At 46.7% G+C, this 16319-nt stretch overlaps 1 protein-coding gene across 2 annotated transcripts in view; it reads left to right on the forward strand.

Annotated features, from left to right (window-relative positions):
* The window catches only part of ZFHX3 (zinc finger homeobox 3), a 277375-nt gene that overhangs the window by 96873 nt on the left and 164183 nt on the right, over positions 1-16319 (forward strand). For both annotated transcript variants that reach the window (XM_074968994.1, XM_074968995.1), the window contains exon 3: positions 1284-1780. In XM_074968994.1, the coding sequence (XP_074825095.1) occupies positions 1284-1780 (497 nt within the window). The remainder of the gene's footprint in view (positions 1-1283; positions 1781-16319) is intronic.

Below are 16319 nucleotides of genomic sequence, written 5' to 3' on the forward strand. Positions count from 1 at the left end.
GGTTTGTGCAGATTTCTGGATTCTGCACAGGTCGCACACCTGCTCAGCAAATTCAGACAGCTCCTGATCCTGGCTGTTCCTCAGCAAATGACTGAAAGCATAGAAAGGAAAACCATTAAGGAATAAAATCTCCCTTTTTTGATTAGCTATAGACTTGAAGGCTTAAATAACCCCTTAAACCGAGCTGGGACTCAGTCAGGCTTAATTGTTGAAGGGGAAAAAAATCAAACCAAAACTAGCTGAAGTGTGGGGGGAGGAAAGATAAGCAGAGCTCCCCCATGGAGGCTGGTGGTTGGGCTATTTGCTTCGGCATGAGATCCTGGGTAATGGAAAGGAGTCTTCCCTGCTTCCACATCCTCAAGCCTTTCTAACCATATAAATAAGAGGTTGCTGTATTAATTTACTATAAGTGAATGGAGGTCAGCTCTTGGTTTAGCTGGGTCAGTGATAATTTGAAGAGCGGGGATATGACAGAGCAAGAGAGAGAGCATGCTTCCTGCTGACTTTTTCCCTGACACACATATGCATACTTGTACTTCCCCAGTTATTAGCTGTTGTCCTTTCCTCGGCCATAAGATCTCCCCCTAGCCAGGACTTTCCTTGAGCGTATCTACCATTCTGAATGTTTGTTTCAGACAAGTGCTGAGGCTTACCGCTGAGAGCATGGCACTTTTAGGGAGCTGCAGCTGTCTAGTTGGTGCTGCTGCAACATAACTTCCTAATCACACTGCTGTGCGTCATGGCCAAAGAGTCTCTTATTCAGCAGGGGTTGGGTTTGGATGTCCTATGCGTGACCTTTCTTGTCTCTTCCTTGTGTCCTTGCCTGCCTGAAGAGAGAGGTTTAATTCCTCAGAGGTAACCACATAGGTGGTAGAGCCAGCAAGTGGGAGAGTGTCATATAGTTTTTCACAGAGCAGCACAGTGAAGACTTTACCCCTCCTAAAATCTGTTGGGATTCACATTTATTTTCTCTCTGGCTGGCGAGGACCTGCTGTGCTCCTGGCCCAGTGGTCAGCAGGTCCCGGGCTGGGCAACAAGGGACTGTTGTCCTCCGGGCCCAATGGCTGTAGAACCAGACAGCTGACACTTTTGTGCCTGGCATACCAGCAGTGCACAGGCATGGGCAAGGGGTGAGAAATTCTGCTGTGTTTTGCTTCTGACCCAGGACCTGGTGGGCATATTATGGGGGCATGGCAGGGGAGTGAATGTTCTGCTCTGCTTCTGTCATGGGAGGTACAGGATCCAGCTTTTCTGACTTGTATTTTTCTCTCTCCTTTCTGCAGTGGGTGGAGAGATCCCCCTGGACATGCGGCTGGGGGGCGGGCAGCTGGTGTCCGAGGAGTTAATGAACCTGGGTGAGAGCTTCACACAAACAAACGACCCATCACTGAAGCTCTTCCAGTGTGCTGTGTGCAACAAGTTCACTACAGACAACCTGGACATGCTGGGGCTGCACATGAGCGTGGAGCGCAGCCTCCCGGAGGATGAGTGGAAGGCCGTGATGGGCGACTCGTACCAGTGCAAGCTGTGCCGCTACAACACGCAGCTCAAGGCAAACTTCCAGCTCCACTGCAAAACGGATAAGCACGTGCAGAAGTACCAGCTCGTAGCGCACATCAAGGAGGGTGGCAAGGCCAACGAGTGGAGGCTGAAATGTGTGGCCATCGGGAACCCCGTGCATCTGAAGTGCAATGCCTGTGACTACTACACCAACAGCCTGGAGAAGCTGCGTCTGCACACGGTCAACTCCAGGCATGAGGCCAGCCTGAAGCTGTACAAGGTGAGGCTTGATTGCTCTTTTATCTTCCTTGTGGGGGACCCAACTGTCAGTTCTGAGCTACCGTGAGAGTGGGATTTTAAACCCATTCAGTCTAGCACCTCCGCAGGGCTTGGCCCAGACTCACTGGGATCACACGCCTGCTCAGCTTGCACTTCGCTAGCAACTCTTTTGGGCTCCGAAAGCCTTAGGCCAAGCTTTTCAAGAGTGATAGTGGCTGTTGGGGCCCAACTTGAGGTGCCTTGGAGGGGCTGAGCACCTGTCCTCTGAGAATTAGATCCCTTTAAGATGTGTCACATTGCACATCCAAAATCATCGGTCCTGTCTGAAAATTGCATTCCAACAAGCTGTTTCTCACTGCTAATCTCGGAAGGGATTCTGCTAGCTAGGGTTTGCCTTATGTCAGGTTGCTCATCCTTGCCAAAAACTTTCAGAAAGCTACTCCCATCCAAGCAGGAACTCCAGGTAGTGTGCTCATGCGAGCATGGAGAATGCATGTGGGCAGTGTCAAAGAAGCGGGCAGTGCCCTGTTTCTTTTGTGCTGTGTATGGGAGTGTCGGGGATGTGTTGTTGAACTGCTGCTTGAGCCTGCTGGAAAGGAGCAAGAACAAATTCTATTGCTGTATATATGTAGCTGACTGAAGGCATGGTCAAACTGACAGCTTCCCTCGGACGATATGTCACAGCCTTTCCTTACCACTCGCCTTCCACGTTACACGTTGCTCCATGACTCTGTCTTGGTTTTTCTTTTTTTCCTCTTGCCTCCAATTTTCTGTCCCTTCTGTACCCATCTTTTCCTCTCCTGCCTCATTTCTCTGCCCCCCACCCCCCCGAACCCTGTAGGCTATAACCCAAGGGGAGCTCCAGATACAGTAAATAGTCCTTTCACTTGCGCAGCAGAATTGCTCCAGACGTTTTTATTGATTTTCACTGGACTTAAAGCTTCACCTTTTTCTCTAATCATCCCATAATGGCTTTAGTATGAACAATCCGGTACAAATCGCCATAAATCTAAGCAGCCTCACTTCGCATACCTTCTACTCACTTACACATGCTCTGTCTCTCACTGTCTTCCCATTTTGCTCAATTTTGTATTCTGTCTGTCTTTTCTCCTTTCCTTCCCTCTCCCTGTAGCCCTAAAGGGATCTACAATTTTGGATTAGACTAGGCGGTCTTGTTTTGTACCCCATTTCTCTCATTTCCTAACCCTGCCGTGCCTCTTTGCTGTCTGTGTAACTCTCCCGTATCAGGTGAGTTCAAAACTTTGCATCTCTCCCTGTGTCAGTCCCCCACACTAAGGAGGAAATGTGTGGTTTTTAACATAGGGAGTTGTTCCAGGAAATGAATTGCTCCAGCAATTTCAGGAGGAGAGGGGAAAGTGATAGGAGGGCAGAACAGTTTAGCCTAGGCTAGAACAGCTGGAGACTCAGCTAGTATTAAGAGGGAAATACTGTTAAACCTAAGGAAGCTCCTAGTGCTGGAGGCCCAGCGGATGTGACCGGGCTTCTCTGAACATCACTGTTATCGGTGTCACTGGAACTAGTGAGGCATGGCACAGCTTCGCTCTGAAGATGACTAAGTTCACTCTTATTTCTCTGCTTTCAAAGTATCCTATTTTAGTAAAGTCAAAGAAACTGTGATATGTACGAGAGGGAATTTGGGGTGAAAGTGGGAGCAGGAGAGATCTCACAGGGGCTAGGAGAGGACATCTGAATAGAGCAGTCTGTCTTCAGAATTAAAACTCATGTACCAAGCAAGCATCATGATTTCAACTTATAATAGTCTTTAGATTTGATTTTTTTGTTGTCTGGGGACAAGACAGTGGTGACAGGCTGCAAAAATTCTTAGTTCAAACCCTCTGGCTCTGTTGTGCTCCCTGGTGAGAAAGCAGATTGAGGGCACTGGCTTTCTCCTTCCCTCCTTGTTTCCTGCCGAAACAGGAAAATGATACATGGTGCGGGGACCGGTTTTCTAAAGCAATATATTGGAGGCTTGTGAAATGCCTTCCCCAGACAGGCGAAGGAATTCATTCATTCTCAGGGACACTCGGTAGTTTCAGCCCTGAGCACTTAGTCATGATTTTAAAATCTCGTTTGTCTTTGAGATGAGAGTTCCAGTGAAACATCCAAGCAAGAGAGAGAAGGAACTACCTTGGTATCAAAATACTGAACACGAGCACCTACCAGTTTAGCATGGGTATAAATGTCTGCTAGTGTAGTCATACATTCCATGAAATGCTTGTATGGAATTCATTGCATTGGTACCCCAACCACTTTCATTGTAAATCCATATAAGTCATGTTGCTCTTCTTACTTAGTTACCATTGTGCTATCCAATGAAAGGAGAGATTCCCAGAGAGTCTTAGCCCAGCACATTGATGGATTCGGTGTTTGTTGTCATGGAAGAACTTGGCTGTAGATAGACAGAGTTGCTCACTGAGGTCCTCAGCTCAGAGTTTCCATTCTTTCGTGTGGTTTTAGTGCCATGGAGCATCGATAGCTGACGGGTGAAGTGGGAGTGGGGGCAGTTCATGGACCAGTTTCTCTTCTCTTCTCTCAGCCCTTGGTGTGGTCTGCAGTAAATTGAGATTGATTGGATGTTATTTTTCCTCTTGCTAATGTAATCCATTAGCCTGGCACATGCATAATCAGTTTAGAGCACAGTTAACTGGATGTAATCGAGTTCTTCCCTGTCTGCTGGAGAAAATCCTCTCCAGATGCTGCCTGGGTGAGAGAGTGCACGAAGCTTCTCGCGCACAATCCTCCTTATGCTGCCTCTTTGCCGTTTTCCTTTTAAATCATGTTATTGGCCACTTGGGTTGCCCAAGAGCCACTTCAGCAGCAAGTGGCGGAGCTGGAAAATGTGATCCTGAGACCTCGTTAGTCAGCAGCATAACGAGCCTGTGAGACCTCCCCTGCCATGTGTCCGGTGCTTTCTGGTGAGGGTGGAGTGAGAGACTGCTTGGAATTTTTAATACTGTTTCCAGTATTTCAGGATGTCTTAAGCCCAGACCCCTCTTATGCAGCATTGGTTTATAAGGGGGAGGGTTCTTTGGGGGGGCGGTTTGTGTTGGAGTTTCTCACACTGATGAACACGGAGAGATCTGACACACAGCTTCTGTCTCTCCCCACTGCTTGTGCTCTCATGTCCTCGGTCAGTATTATCCAGAAAGTGCCATTAGTATCATAAATACTTGTTTCGACGCTAAGTGGAATGAGGTGGACATGCTGGATCAGGAGATGAATAGGATATGAAATATTTCAATTCTAGTTGAGGCAGTGTGGTCTAGAGGAAAAGCATGGGGCTAGCAGCCAGGAGACTGGGGTTCCGTTCTAGGGTCAGCCACTGACTTGCTCCGTTAGCTTGGGCAGATCCCTTCCTAACTCTGTAACATGGGAACGATAATACTCCTTTTTCTTCAGTGCTTTGAGATTTACAGATGAAAAGGGCAGAGTATTTCTGATCTTGAGACAGTATGCAGACAGAGAAACTTTTTAACCTGTAAATCACAAACCAAGTTCCAATTCAGACTAGGTTAGCAACAGTTATTCAGATTTGGCTTTCCTGTGAAATGTAGGGAGGAAGGTATCTCATCTGGCAACAGGAGATGCATTCCCTGATTCATGAGATAATGCCATTTTATCCAGGGCAAGTGGGGCATTTGGGGACAGCTAGAAAGGGTACTGGAGATCTTGGGGAGGCCTTGGTGAATAGATGAACTAGGTTTACAGAGAGAGGGGTGTTCTAAACTGCCATCTGACAGTATTTTGTGTCACAAGGACAGAGCCCAAAGCCTGGGCACCAGTTGTCCATCCCAGCTCCTACTTGGTTTCCCATTTGTTATGCTTCTTTGCAGGAGTCATGTGGAGGAAGGGCAGGGCAGGTTTGAGGTACTCTCCAAAGGTAATTATTTGGAGAAACCTCATTTGCTTTTTTGGATTTTCTCCTTCGTAGAGGTTCTGTGGAGGTTTTGTGGCCTCCCCCTTATGCTTGTTTGAGGAGTTTTTTAATCTGATGAAAACCAAATTCCTTCAACTCTGTTAATTAGCATATCTGCTCTACGGTATCACTGGACAAGTAGCTGGGATAATAGTGGGAAGGGTATGGGATAGAAGGCTGTAAAACTCTACCATTTAAAAGGAACTCTCTGGCTTCCCCTCACTCTTTGCCTGCTTCTTCCCTCCTGAAACAAAGCAATGTTGTTTATGCATCACCTTGTTTCTCTGTGATCCCTACAGATGTTCAAGCTCTTGCCTAAGACAGCCAAGCTAATGTACTGTCCCTGAAGTGCAGCCCCTAGAAGGGAAGCATGGAGATGGCTTAATACCAGTGCACTGCACCATGTGACAGCCGCTGGCTTGTTACAGCTTGTTTTTCGGTCAGTGTTTTTTCCATGAAAAGTCTGTTACCCCAAGCAGGTAGGTGGGGACCCATCCAACTCCTTACACTGAGATTCCAGCATGGGCCCCACCACCTGCTCTGCGGATACCACGGCTCTGCTCATTAGGTTGGTGCTGGCTCAGAGGGAAGATGCCTGCCAGCCGAATCACTGTCACCACGCCTTTGTTGCCCCCAGGTATTTTTTTGAGGTCTCTCAGTCAAGTGCTGATGTCTAGACAAATACTTGTTGGTTTTAAGATCAGTGTTTTTATCCCAGGGTGCAGACCAGAGAAGTGGGAATTTGTCTACTTAGGGAAATGTCGTGCACGTTTCCTTAGCCCAGACTAAGCTTCTGAACCAAAATGGGTCTTGGGACTGGACTAAGCTTCAAAATCTAGAACAAGCTTCTGAGCTACACTAAACTCAGAGCTGGACCAACCTGCTCATGAACTATCACAAGCTCCCGTGTTAGAATGGGCTTCTTGCCAAGGGCATGGTCCTGCCTGCTCTGAGCTCCCAGTAGTCCAAGCCCAGAGGAAGAGTTGAGCTGATGGGCCCTGTGGCCCACCTGAGAAGTTTGGGTGTTATGCCATCGGGTCTTGCAGCACTCCCGCTACGCAGTGTCTATATCAGGGACCAAATCTCTTCCAACATGGGTACATCTGTACAGGTTTCAGGGTATGGGATTGCATCTCCCACTAATGCTTCCACATCTGGGCATGGAGTTGCTTCAGGATGCTTAAGTGCAGTCTCATAATATTTTCCCTCTTTTCAGACCTTTTTCTTGGGATGAGGATGTTTTACCCATTAGCCTTATTTATTGGGCATAAACCCCATGCGAAGTCCAGTTTTGGATCAAAGTGATTGAATAGCTTTGAATGCAGACCGTTATTTATTAGATCTTATTCCCTCTTCTGCCCAGTTCTCAAAATAAGCTTCACAGTCCACTTTTTGCTCTTGCCCCAAAAATACCTTGTAAATGTTTGTTTAATATCATCATGGCACTATATGGCCTCAGACATCTTTTGCAGAATTTGGAATGTCTCATCTTGCTAGGCAAGGGCATCGTTACAGTATTTCGGTTTTGGAATGGTGTCTGTAGCTTCTCAGATGACTCTGATTCTGGCTGTCCCAGATGTTTCTTTGTCATCTGGGAGAGCACTAAGTGCATCAGATCGAGTACTCTGTCACAGTCCATAACCAAAGCGCCACCAGATCCTGCCAGAACAACAGATGCAAAACCTGCAGACATATCTCCACTGCTACAATGATCAGCACTCCCCATGACGCACCTTTCAGGATCCATGGTCCTACACATGCCTAGCACAAGGGGCGGGGGGTACCTCATCCAGTGCATTAAATGCCCCAATAACTATGTGGGTGAAACCAGACAATCACTATGCTCTCAGATGAACTTACACAGGAAAATGATAAGACAAAAGCACCCTATCTCCGGTGGGTGAACGTTTCACAAAGTGACCTTTCTGTATCTGACCTGCCAGTCCTCATCCTCAGAGGGAACCTGCACAACACTTTCAAAAGATGAGCCTGGGAGCTTAAATTCAGAAATTTGCTGGACACTAAAAATCATGGTCTGAACAGACACTGGATTTATGGCTTATTACAACCATCTGTTACCCACTAAGGCCCCCCCCCCCTTTTTTTTTAAATTCGATGACTACACGGGTGTTAATGGGCCCCTTCATCTTGGATGGTCACTTAGAACGTGTGCTAACTACTTATGCTAAACTATCTGTTCAACCTTGTATGTAGCTGTGACACTCTGAGAACCATTCCCAGATGTGAAGAAAAGCTCTGTGTGTCTAGGCAGCCTGTCTCTCCCACGAACAGAAGTTGGTCCAATAACAGATATTATCTCGCCCACCTTGTCTCTCGAATATCCTGGGACTGCCGCGGCTGTAATTACTGCATAACAGTATACAATGGTCAGCCAGGAAGATAAGTGACTTCCATCTCCTGTCTTGTAGAACTTGTCTTAAGGCATGTCACCTCTGGGTGACCTGCCTTTAACTGCAAGGACTTCAGAGCACGTGGGCATGCACACACATACTCCTCCTTACATATTATCCCCATGTAGGTTTCACATAGATTGTGATGACCAGGGTTTCAGTGGAAACCTTACATGATGCTCTTTGGTGAACTAGAATGTAAATATCAGAGCCGGGGGGCCCTGCAATCCTTATGCATCTTTGCATCCTTTGCCAGCTGGCATGAAGAGGTCCTTGGGTCATACATTCTCCTCCACCTGACTCAGAATGGTGTGTCTCTGTGGGTAACAAATACTGTAGCCTCTCCCCCAAGTCTAAATAAAACTCCACCAACACATTTTCCCCCAAGTAAAACATCCCTGCATCTCTCTGCATTCAAGGAAGAAGGGATAAACCAACCCTGCAATGAACATGCTGCAGTTGGATTCTACTTTGCTTTCTCCCCTTGGGACTCATTAAGGAATTTTAATACAGGTAAAATATATTATCCATTTAACTGTTTCAGAAATCTAACCCTGGGGCCTTCACACTTCCTGTGCCAGCCTGCTCCACCACATTACCCTTGCAGTAAAGTAGATTTTTGCATTTAATGTTTTAATACAAAAATACCTTAACATAGGACCAGCAACCATGTTCTGTATGTTTGCCCCTTAGGAGGCGTTGGGACCGAATGAATTTAGAGTGCAAAACCACTTGTAAAATACTTCATTTATTCAAAAATTCAAGTCAAACCCTTTTTTTGGACACATCTTGTCCCTACTTTTACAATATTGTGATATGTCCTGACCCATATTCAGCCAACGTCCTCGGGAGGCAAATTTAGTTTGCATAGTGATGAAACTGAAAAAGCACTGAAGACCAAATAGACTCCCAAGGCAACCGGAGTGAGCAACCCAGAGTCAAAGGGTTGGGAATGTTGGGGAAGAGCAGCCTCCCAACCCTTCTGTCTACTTGTTAAAGTAAAATTCAAACTCCAAATTGTCAAAAAAAGATTTTAGAATTCAGTCCAAAATGTCAAAATGCCTTCTGTCTTTGACCCTAATCATAGGAAAGGTGGAAGAAGTTCTCATTGCCTCAGTCACCAGGTGTGAACAATCCTGTCAGCTTGGTTTCTCTGTCACTGAAGGGGGGAGGGGAGAGAGAGCAGGAGGGTTTAAGGGATTCTTTCCTAGCTGCCCCAGGCTTTGGTTGTTATCTCCACAATTAGGGATTGTAAATTGTGACCAGAGTACAACCCAAGCCCTGTACAGTGCTGCACAATGCCCATGCTCATCCGAATTCACTCGTCATTATTTCTCAGAGTAAGCGGAGAACAGATCTGAGTGTTTTGTTGAAATTCTACAAAGTATTGCCTGCTCACCCTACCGTGCCCCACCTGTCCCAAGCCCTGGCTTGAGCAGAACGGGATAGTGCTCTCAGCCCAGCTGCCCGACTGCAGACCTGGGGTGGAAGCAAGGCAGTTCAGGGGGGGCAACTTCTTGACAGTTTGATAAACTGCTGATTCTCTTGAGTCCGAATAAAACAGCGTGGAATTACACTCTGAAGATTCTGATTGCTGATTGGAGTCCATCACCCATGGTGGTTGTTTGGAACACCTGCTAATGACAGCTCTGGGTTCCGGAACCGCATGAGAAGAGCCCTTAGTTCTGTGTCTGATCAGTCAGAAAGGAATGAAGCAGATATAGATGTACTCACTTGCATATATTTACTCTCTCTGATTACAGCTGCAGATTTGGCATTGTGAGAAGTTCTCATTAGGAGAGTTAAAATGACGTTGGCTAGAGCTTGGTATCAGGAAGTCTGTGATCCCAAGGCTCTCTGGAGGCATACCCTGTATAAAGTGCTAAGAAGACAATCAGGCCATTGCTTAAGTCTGGGTCTGAGAGATCCTCTGTAGTGGGTGGGTCTCGGAGACGGGAGTACCACATCTGTAAGAGATCAGTATAGGCAAATCCAGACACCCTGTGGCATGTTTGCGCTGCAAGCCATCTCCTAGGCAGCTTGTCCTTCCAGGAGAAGCTCATCCATGCATAGAATCACTTATTGTCGTCTGCCTAATGAGTCCGTAGTCCCAAATGGGTAGCCTGAGGCCCTACTCTCACAACCCTACCTTGCAGAATATGCTGGGACAGAGGCTTGAGAGATGCTGTTTGGAATGTTAAGCTGCTTTGCCTTTTTTCCTCTCTGGCTCTCATTTCCAGGTGAAATGGGTACCAGCGTCCTAGCCAGAATTTGCGGCTGCAGCCAGCGTGGCTACAGCAGCGGTCTCCAGCACGGTGCCCACAGGTCCTATGGCACCCGCCGGGGCATTTATGTGCGCCCGCCTACTGACAAGGGAGCGCTTCCACCGGACAGCCTGCCGCCGAGGAGCGCGGCCGCCGGACAACCAGCTGCCGAAATGCTGCCCGGAAGCAGCAACACCAAGAAGTGTTGCCGCTGAAATGCCACCGCTTCTCTGCAGCATTTCGATGGCAGTGCTGCTCGATGATGCTGCTTCTCAGCGGCATTTCGGCGGCTGGTCGTCCGGTGCCCGCCACACTCTTCTGGGAACGTAAATATGCTACAGCAACAGAAAGGTTGGGGACCACTGGGCTACAGGGTCTTCTGGTGCCTCCTCCCCTGCTTATGTTTATTCAATAATATCGCAAGCCCTGAAGTCTCTCTCGCAGCTGAGCCCTTTGTGCTGTGCTTTTCCTAGTAGCAAATAATAATGTCGTCCCATGAAGTCGCAATTGCACTTTTGTAACCGATGAAAATGGGTTTGTCCCCTGTACAATAGTTAAACTGTTCAACTCTTGTTCACGGTGACCATTGAACAGGTGTTTTCAGCAATGGGTCAGTTTCCTAGTGTAGAGACAGGTTTCAGAGTAGCAGCCGTGTTAGTCTGTATCCGCAAAAAAAAAAGGAGGACTTGTGGCGCCTTAGAGACTAACACATTTATTTGAGCATAAGCTTTCGTGAGCTGCAGCTCACTTCACAAAAGCTTATGCTCAAATAAATTTGTTAGTCTCTAAGGTGCCACAAGTCCTCCTTTTCTTTCTAGTGTAGAGAGGGGTCTTGGTGTGCTCCCTACCCAGAGAGGGATCAGTGTGATGTGGGATTGGCTCTTGATTTGTCATAGTCTGTTAGAAATACCACTTTGCAAGTCAGGTTCATCCCATGATGTCTCCTAAGACAAGTGTGCTTTCTTTGGGCAGTGCTATGCAGCTAATTACAGCTATAGTCTGAAAAGTGCCTATGAAAATGGTATTTGTGGTTCTCTCTGATCCTATGTAAAAAGTGCTTAGTTTACAACTAAAAAGATGTTTTTTCTCACTGCCAGCCCTGCAAATTCAGCCTGACCTTCAAGAGTCATGTGGGTTCTTTCCCTCTTCCACATCATTACTTGCAATAAAAGTTCTGCAAATCTAATTATGCCGGGAGTTGCACTTGTGCAAACCAAGTGTCTTAAAATTGTGCTTTAGTTACACCAGTGCAGCCATCAGTGGTTCACACACATGTGTCTGCTTGGAACTTAGTAAACAAGTCTGTTGCTGATGCACAAGGAGGAATAGACTCCAGCTCATTCAGTCTGAGCACTCGTGGCTTTTTAGAGCTAACAGGAGTAAGAAGCATTAACTAGTTTTGTTAAGTTGGCTGGCCTGACTTGCATAATACCTTGGATTGTTCCCCTCCTGACAGCCAAAAAAAATGCCTTGATTTGTTCCTGTCCTCTTCCCTTCTGCTGCTTTTAAAGCAAAGAAACAGGGAGGGGCTATCATGGAGATATCTGTTCCAGACCTCTGAATTGGTCAGCCAAGTGGAGTTGGGCTTAGGACCCGGCTTTCCCACTCTCCCACACGAGTCAGACTTCTGCTGCTTTGCAGCCAGCTGTGGTTTAATCGGTGTTGTGTGCAATGGTTTGGCTAGAAATGTAAGTGCTGTCTCATTTTATGACTTTTCTCTCTGAATCTGTTTTATCAGTTCTTGTCTCTCTCTGCTCCCCACTCTGTCACATGGTCCTTTCCATGGGCTCCAAGTCTGCCAGCATAGGGCAGTAAGAAGAATGGAGAATTGATGCAGTGGAGGTCATGTTGCTCTGACGTTCTTTCAGGGACTGCAGGCCTAGCATGACCCTCTTCTCCCATTAGCTCTCTTGCAGTGAGGTTCACAAGTAGGGAGTTCGCAATGCCTGCTGCTTTCATTTTACTCTGGATACTTTTGAAAGGAGTTAATGTTCTCTGGCCTGCTACCATTCGCTTCTGCTGTCCAATGGCATGTATCTTTCACTCAAGTGCTTTCCATCTCCTGTGCATACTTTGGAAAACCGTGTCTCACTCACTCCTCCCCCGTTTCTTTCTCATGCTCCGAGAATGGTAGATTTAAAAAAAAACACCTGGGGAAGTTTTAGGCAGCAGTAACAAAGCTTGTCTCCACAGAGGGGAGGCTAATTACACAGCTAATTAATCCAACAGATGTCATTTTTAAATGCCTGATTCTTTGTGAGTCTGTTGCACACACATGCTGGTTAAACAGACTTTGTGGGCCCTGTTCAAAATGCCTGTACAGGCTGTTGGAGACTGTCACTGTTATAGAATGTCCAGGGAGATTGAAGTGCTCTCCCACTGGCTTTTGTGTGTTACCATTCCTGATGTCCGATTTGTGTCCATTTATTGTTTTACATAGAGACTGTCTGTCTGGTTTGGCCAATGTACATGGCAGAGGGGCATTGCTGGCACATGATGGCATAGATCACATTAGTAGACATGCAGGTGAATGAGCCTCTGATGGTGTGGCTGATGTGTTTGGGTCCTCTGATGGTGACACTAGAGTAGATATGGGGACAGAATAGGCAACAAGGTTTGTTACAGGGATTGGTTCCTGGGTTAGATTTGAAAGTAGCTATACTTGAACAAAAAAACTTCAGAAACAGACTTCAAAGAGAAACAGCAGAACTAAAATTCATTTGCAAATTTAACACCATTAATTTGGGCTTGAAGAGGGACTGGGAGTGGCTGGCTCATTACAGAAGCAGCTTTGCCTCTCCTGGAATTGACACCTCCTCATCTATTGTTGGGAGTGGACTACATCCACCCTGATCGAAAATTGGCCCTGTCAACACTGGTTCTCCACTTGTGAGGTAACTCCCTTCTCTTCAAAAAGAAAAGGAGGACTTGTGGCACCTTAGAGACTAATAAATTTATTTGAGCATAAGCTTTTGTGAGCTACAGCTCACTTCATCGGATGCAGACTAACACGGCTGCTACTCTGATCCCTTCTCTTCATGTGTCAGTATATTTATGTCTGCATCTGTAACTTTCACTCCATGCATCTGAAGAAGTGAGGTTTTTACCCACGAAAGCTTATGCTCAAGTAAATCTGTTAATCTTTAAGGTGCTACTGGACTCCTTGTTGTTTTTGTGGATACAGACTAACATGGCTACCCCCTGATAAGTAATAGCAATGACGTTTTGGGTGCATTTCCTGCTGGTTTGGGATTTTATTCCCCTTTAAACCAGCAGAGATAGAAACCAATTCTTTGTCTTTTCCTCATTAAGAAGTTACATTCCAGTGACAATAGGTACATGTATGGAGTTGGTTTCAGTGTTGGATTGAAGTTATGGGCCTATTGCAGGAGTGGGTGGGTGAGGTTCTGTGACTTGCAGTGTGCAGTAGCTCAGACCAGCTGATTGTGATGGTCTCTTCTGGTATGAGGCAGCCGCATGTTGCTTTTAAAGCACAGATGCTAGGTGGGAAGAAAGCAAGAGAGATCCAACAGATTATGGATTGGTTATAATGTGTGTGGCAGTCTGAAGGAGGCAGACAGTTGTATAATAACTACATGGAATAAGGGGAAGAGTAGTCAAATGTAGTCAAAGGCAGAGGGAGGTTTTCCTGGTGCTTAGATCCTCGAGTAAATCACTGTTACTGCAGCTGATTCAGCATAATTGATGTGTTCTCATTTCCCACAGCTGATGAGGATTATATCAGCTTGGTTTAACGGTCTCATTTGCTACTCCCAGTGCACACTTGTTTTAATGTGTTTCAGTTAATGAGGTAGAAGAGAGGGTGAGGTGTTACTGTTTATACATGGATAGTCTGTGCAGAGAGGGCTCTGCTGGAGCCTACACGATCCCTCTCAAAGGGCCAGCTTCTTGAAGACGTTAGCCAGCACTTCAGAGAGAAGTTATTGGCTGGGCTTGTGCAGGTGCTGCCCTGGCCAGTCCTGCTTGCTGGTGCATATTCCTCCTTTGCATATTAGCTTCCCTTCAGCATGGTTCCGATCTGGAAGAGGCTGACTCTGTGACCAGCCGTCAGCATTTGGGAACTCGAGCAGGGAAGTCTGAAGCTTAGCAAGGCTCAAGTGCTACAGCAAAGATTCAGTGTTGCCTCCCAGGAGTAACAGACTGCCCTGACTCCAGTTCTGAGGGCTGTGTCACCTCACACCTCTGTGTTGCTGCATTACAGCCCAAAGGTCCCAGTCAGGATTAGGGCCACATGGTGTCAGGCTCTGTGTGTGCATGTAGAAATAAATGCCCCTGTCCCAAATTGCTTACCATTGCAAGTCTCGTCTTATTAGGAGAGAGGCTGTGTCCTTATCGGGGCTAGCATGTAGTAACTAGCATGTAGTAAAATACTAGTGAAGACAAAGTTGGTAGTTTTCACACAAGGTAATGCTGGGCTCCCTGCTAGAGTTTAACTTGACCTGCTAATGGGTGAATAGTACAAATTGCCTTGTGTTCACTAGACTTTTACCTCATGTTAGTTACCAGGTGTTAGTCCAGGTAAGAACATACCCTTTCTCCTAGTGTGGATATGCCTTAAGTTAACATTGCCTTCTCTGAGCATCAGAGAGGCTTAGTCCAGCACTGGGTAGAAGAGGGTCAAGACTAGGAGCTGGTCTGTTGCTGTTTGATATGGGCTCTGCCATTGACCATAAACGTGAGAAGCCTAGTCAAGAGACAGTTGTAGGGGGATGGGAAAGGTCGGCGATACAGTTTGAATGGATTTATGTAAAGGGGGTCTCTGCATTCATGAAAAAATGTACTCTGGTGGTGAAATTTGAATTTGCTGTATTGTGGACTGTAATAAGGTGGGTGGAAAGAGCACATCATCTCCCCTTCACCCAGTTTAAGTTGCAGTGAAAAGTGTCTATAAATAGTTAAACCTGTTATCTAACTTGTGGCATGGAGCCAGGCCCTGGCATCAGCTGGCTGACAACCCACCTCAAAAGGCCCTGTGCATTGCTGTGTTCCTGAAGGCAAAGCTGCTGTTGGTTTAAGCAGGAATTAAACAATTACTGTGTCTTAGTTCTCCCCACCTTCAGTGGATTGACTCTATAAATTGTCAGCCTGTTGACATTTTAATGCGAATTATGTCATATGGTATCCCCTTTGATTTCAACATGCCTCAGTTTGTAAATACATGAGCCTCTCAAAGGCTTGTGGTTAGCATACACACAGGAGGCCTCAGGGGTTTTGGTGGGGAGTGAGCACAATGCCTGTCTCTTTCAGCAATGAGTGCGCCTGGCATGGAAAGACTAACTCACTTACCGCATAATCTCAAGAAACAGGCAAAGAGGGGCATTTTTCAAGCACCAGCCTCTGGCAGGGCTGCTGTAGCAATGCTCTCAGCTCTTCTCTTGCACAGAGGGGATGGTGCTCCAAAGGAGATTCCAGGGCTTCCATGGTGCTGCTCACATGGAATGCTGATTTAGTGCTGTTCTGTGCAATGGTTGCTCTTTTATCTCCACACACCCCCATACTGGGGATTGCACAGGCTCTGAACTGTTAAAAGGCAAATAAATCTGGTGTTGGGCTGTTCCCAGTAGCTCCTACACCCATGTAGGACAAATATCCAAAACAGATGTGTCCACATGCACTTGAAGGGAGGAAGCAATAAACAGCTGAAGCCATTTACTCATCTCCGGTTTTATGGAGCACTCCTCCCCTCTGCCCCACCCCGGTGTGTGTTCTACGCACAGTACTGTTGGGCAGTGACTGTTAGTTGCAGCTGAACCCTTAATATTAAAAGGGGTAACTTACCCCCCCCACCCCCCCCCCGTCTCTCTCTTTTGTGTTTCAAAATCCCCTTTCCATGCTTGCCTGCAAAGTATTTGTCTGGAGGATCTGTTGCTTTGGGGAATGGGGCACAGAATATGTACATAACCTATA

The sequence above is a fragment of the Natator depressus genome, chromosome 12 (genome assembly GCF_965152275.1).
Source record: "Natator depressus isolate rNatDep1 chromosome 12, rNatDep2.hap1, whole genome shotgun sequence".
Classification (NCBI taxonomy): domain Eukaryota; kingdom Metazoa; phylum Chordata; order Testudines; family Cheloniidae; genus Natator; species Natator depressus.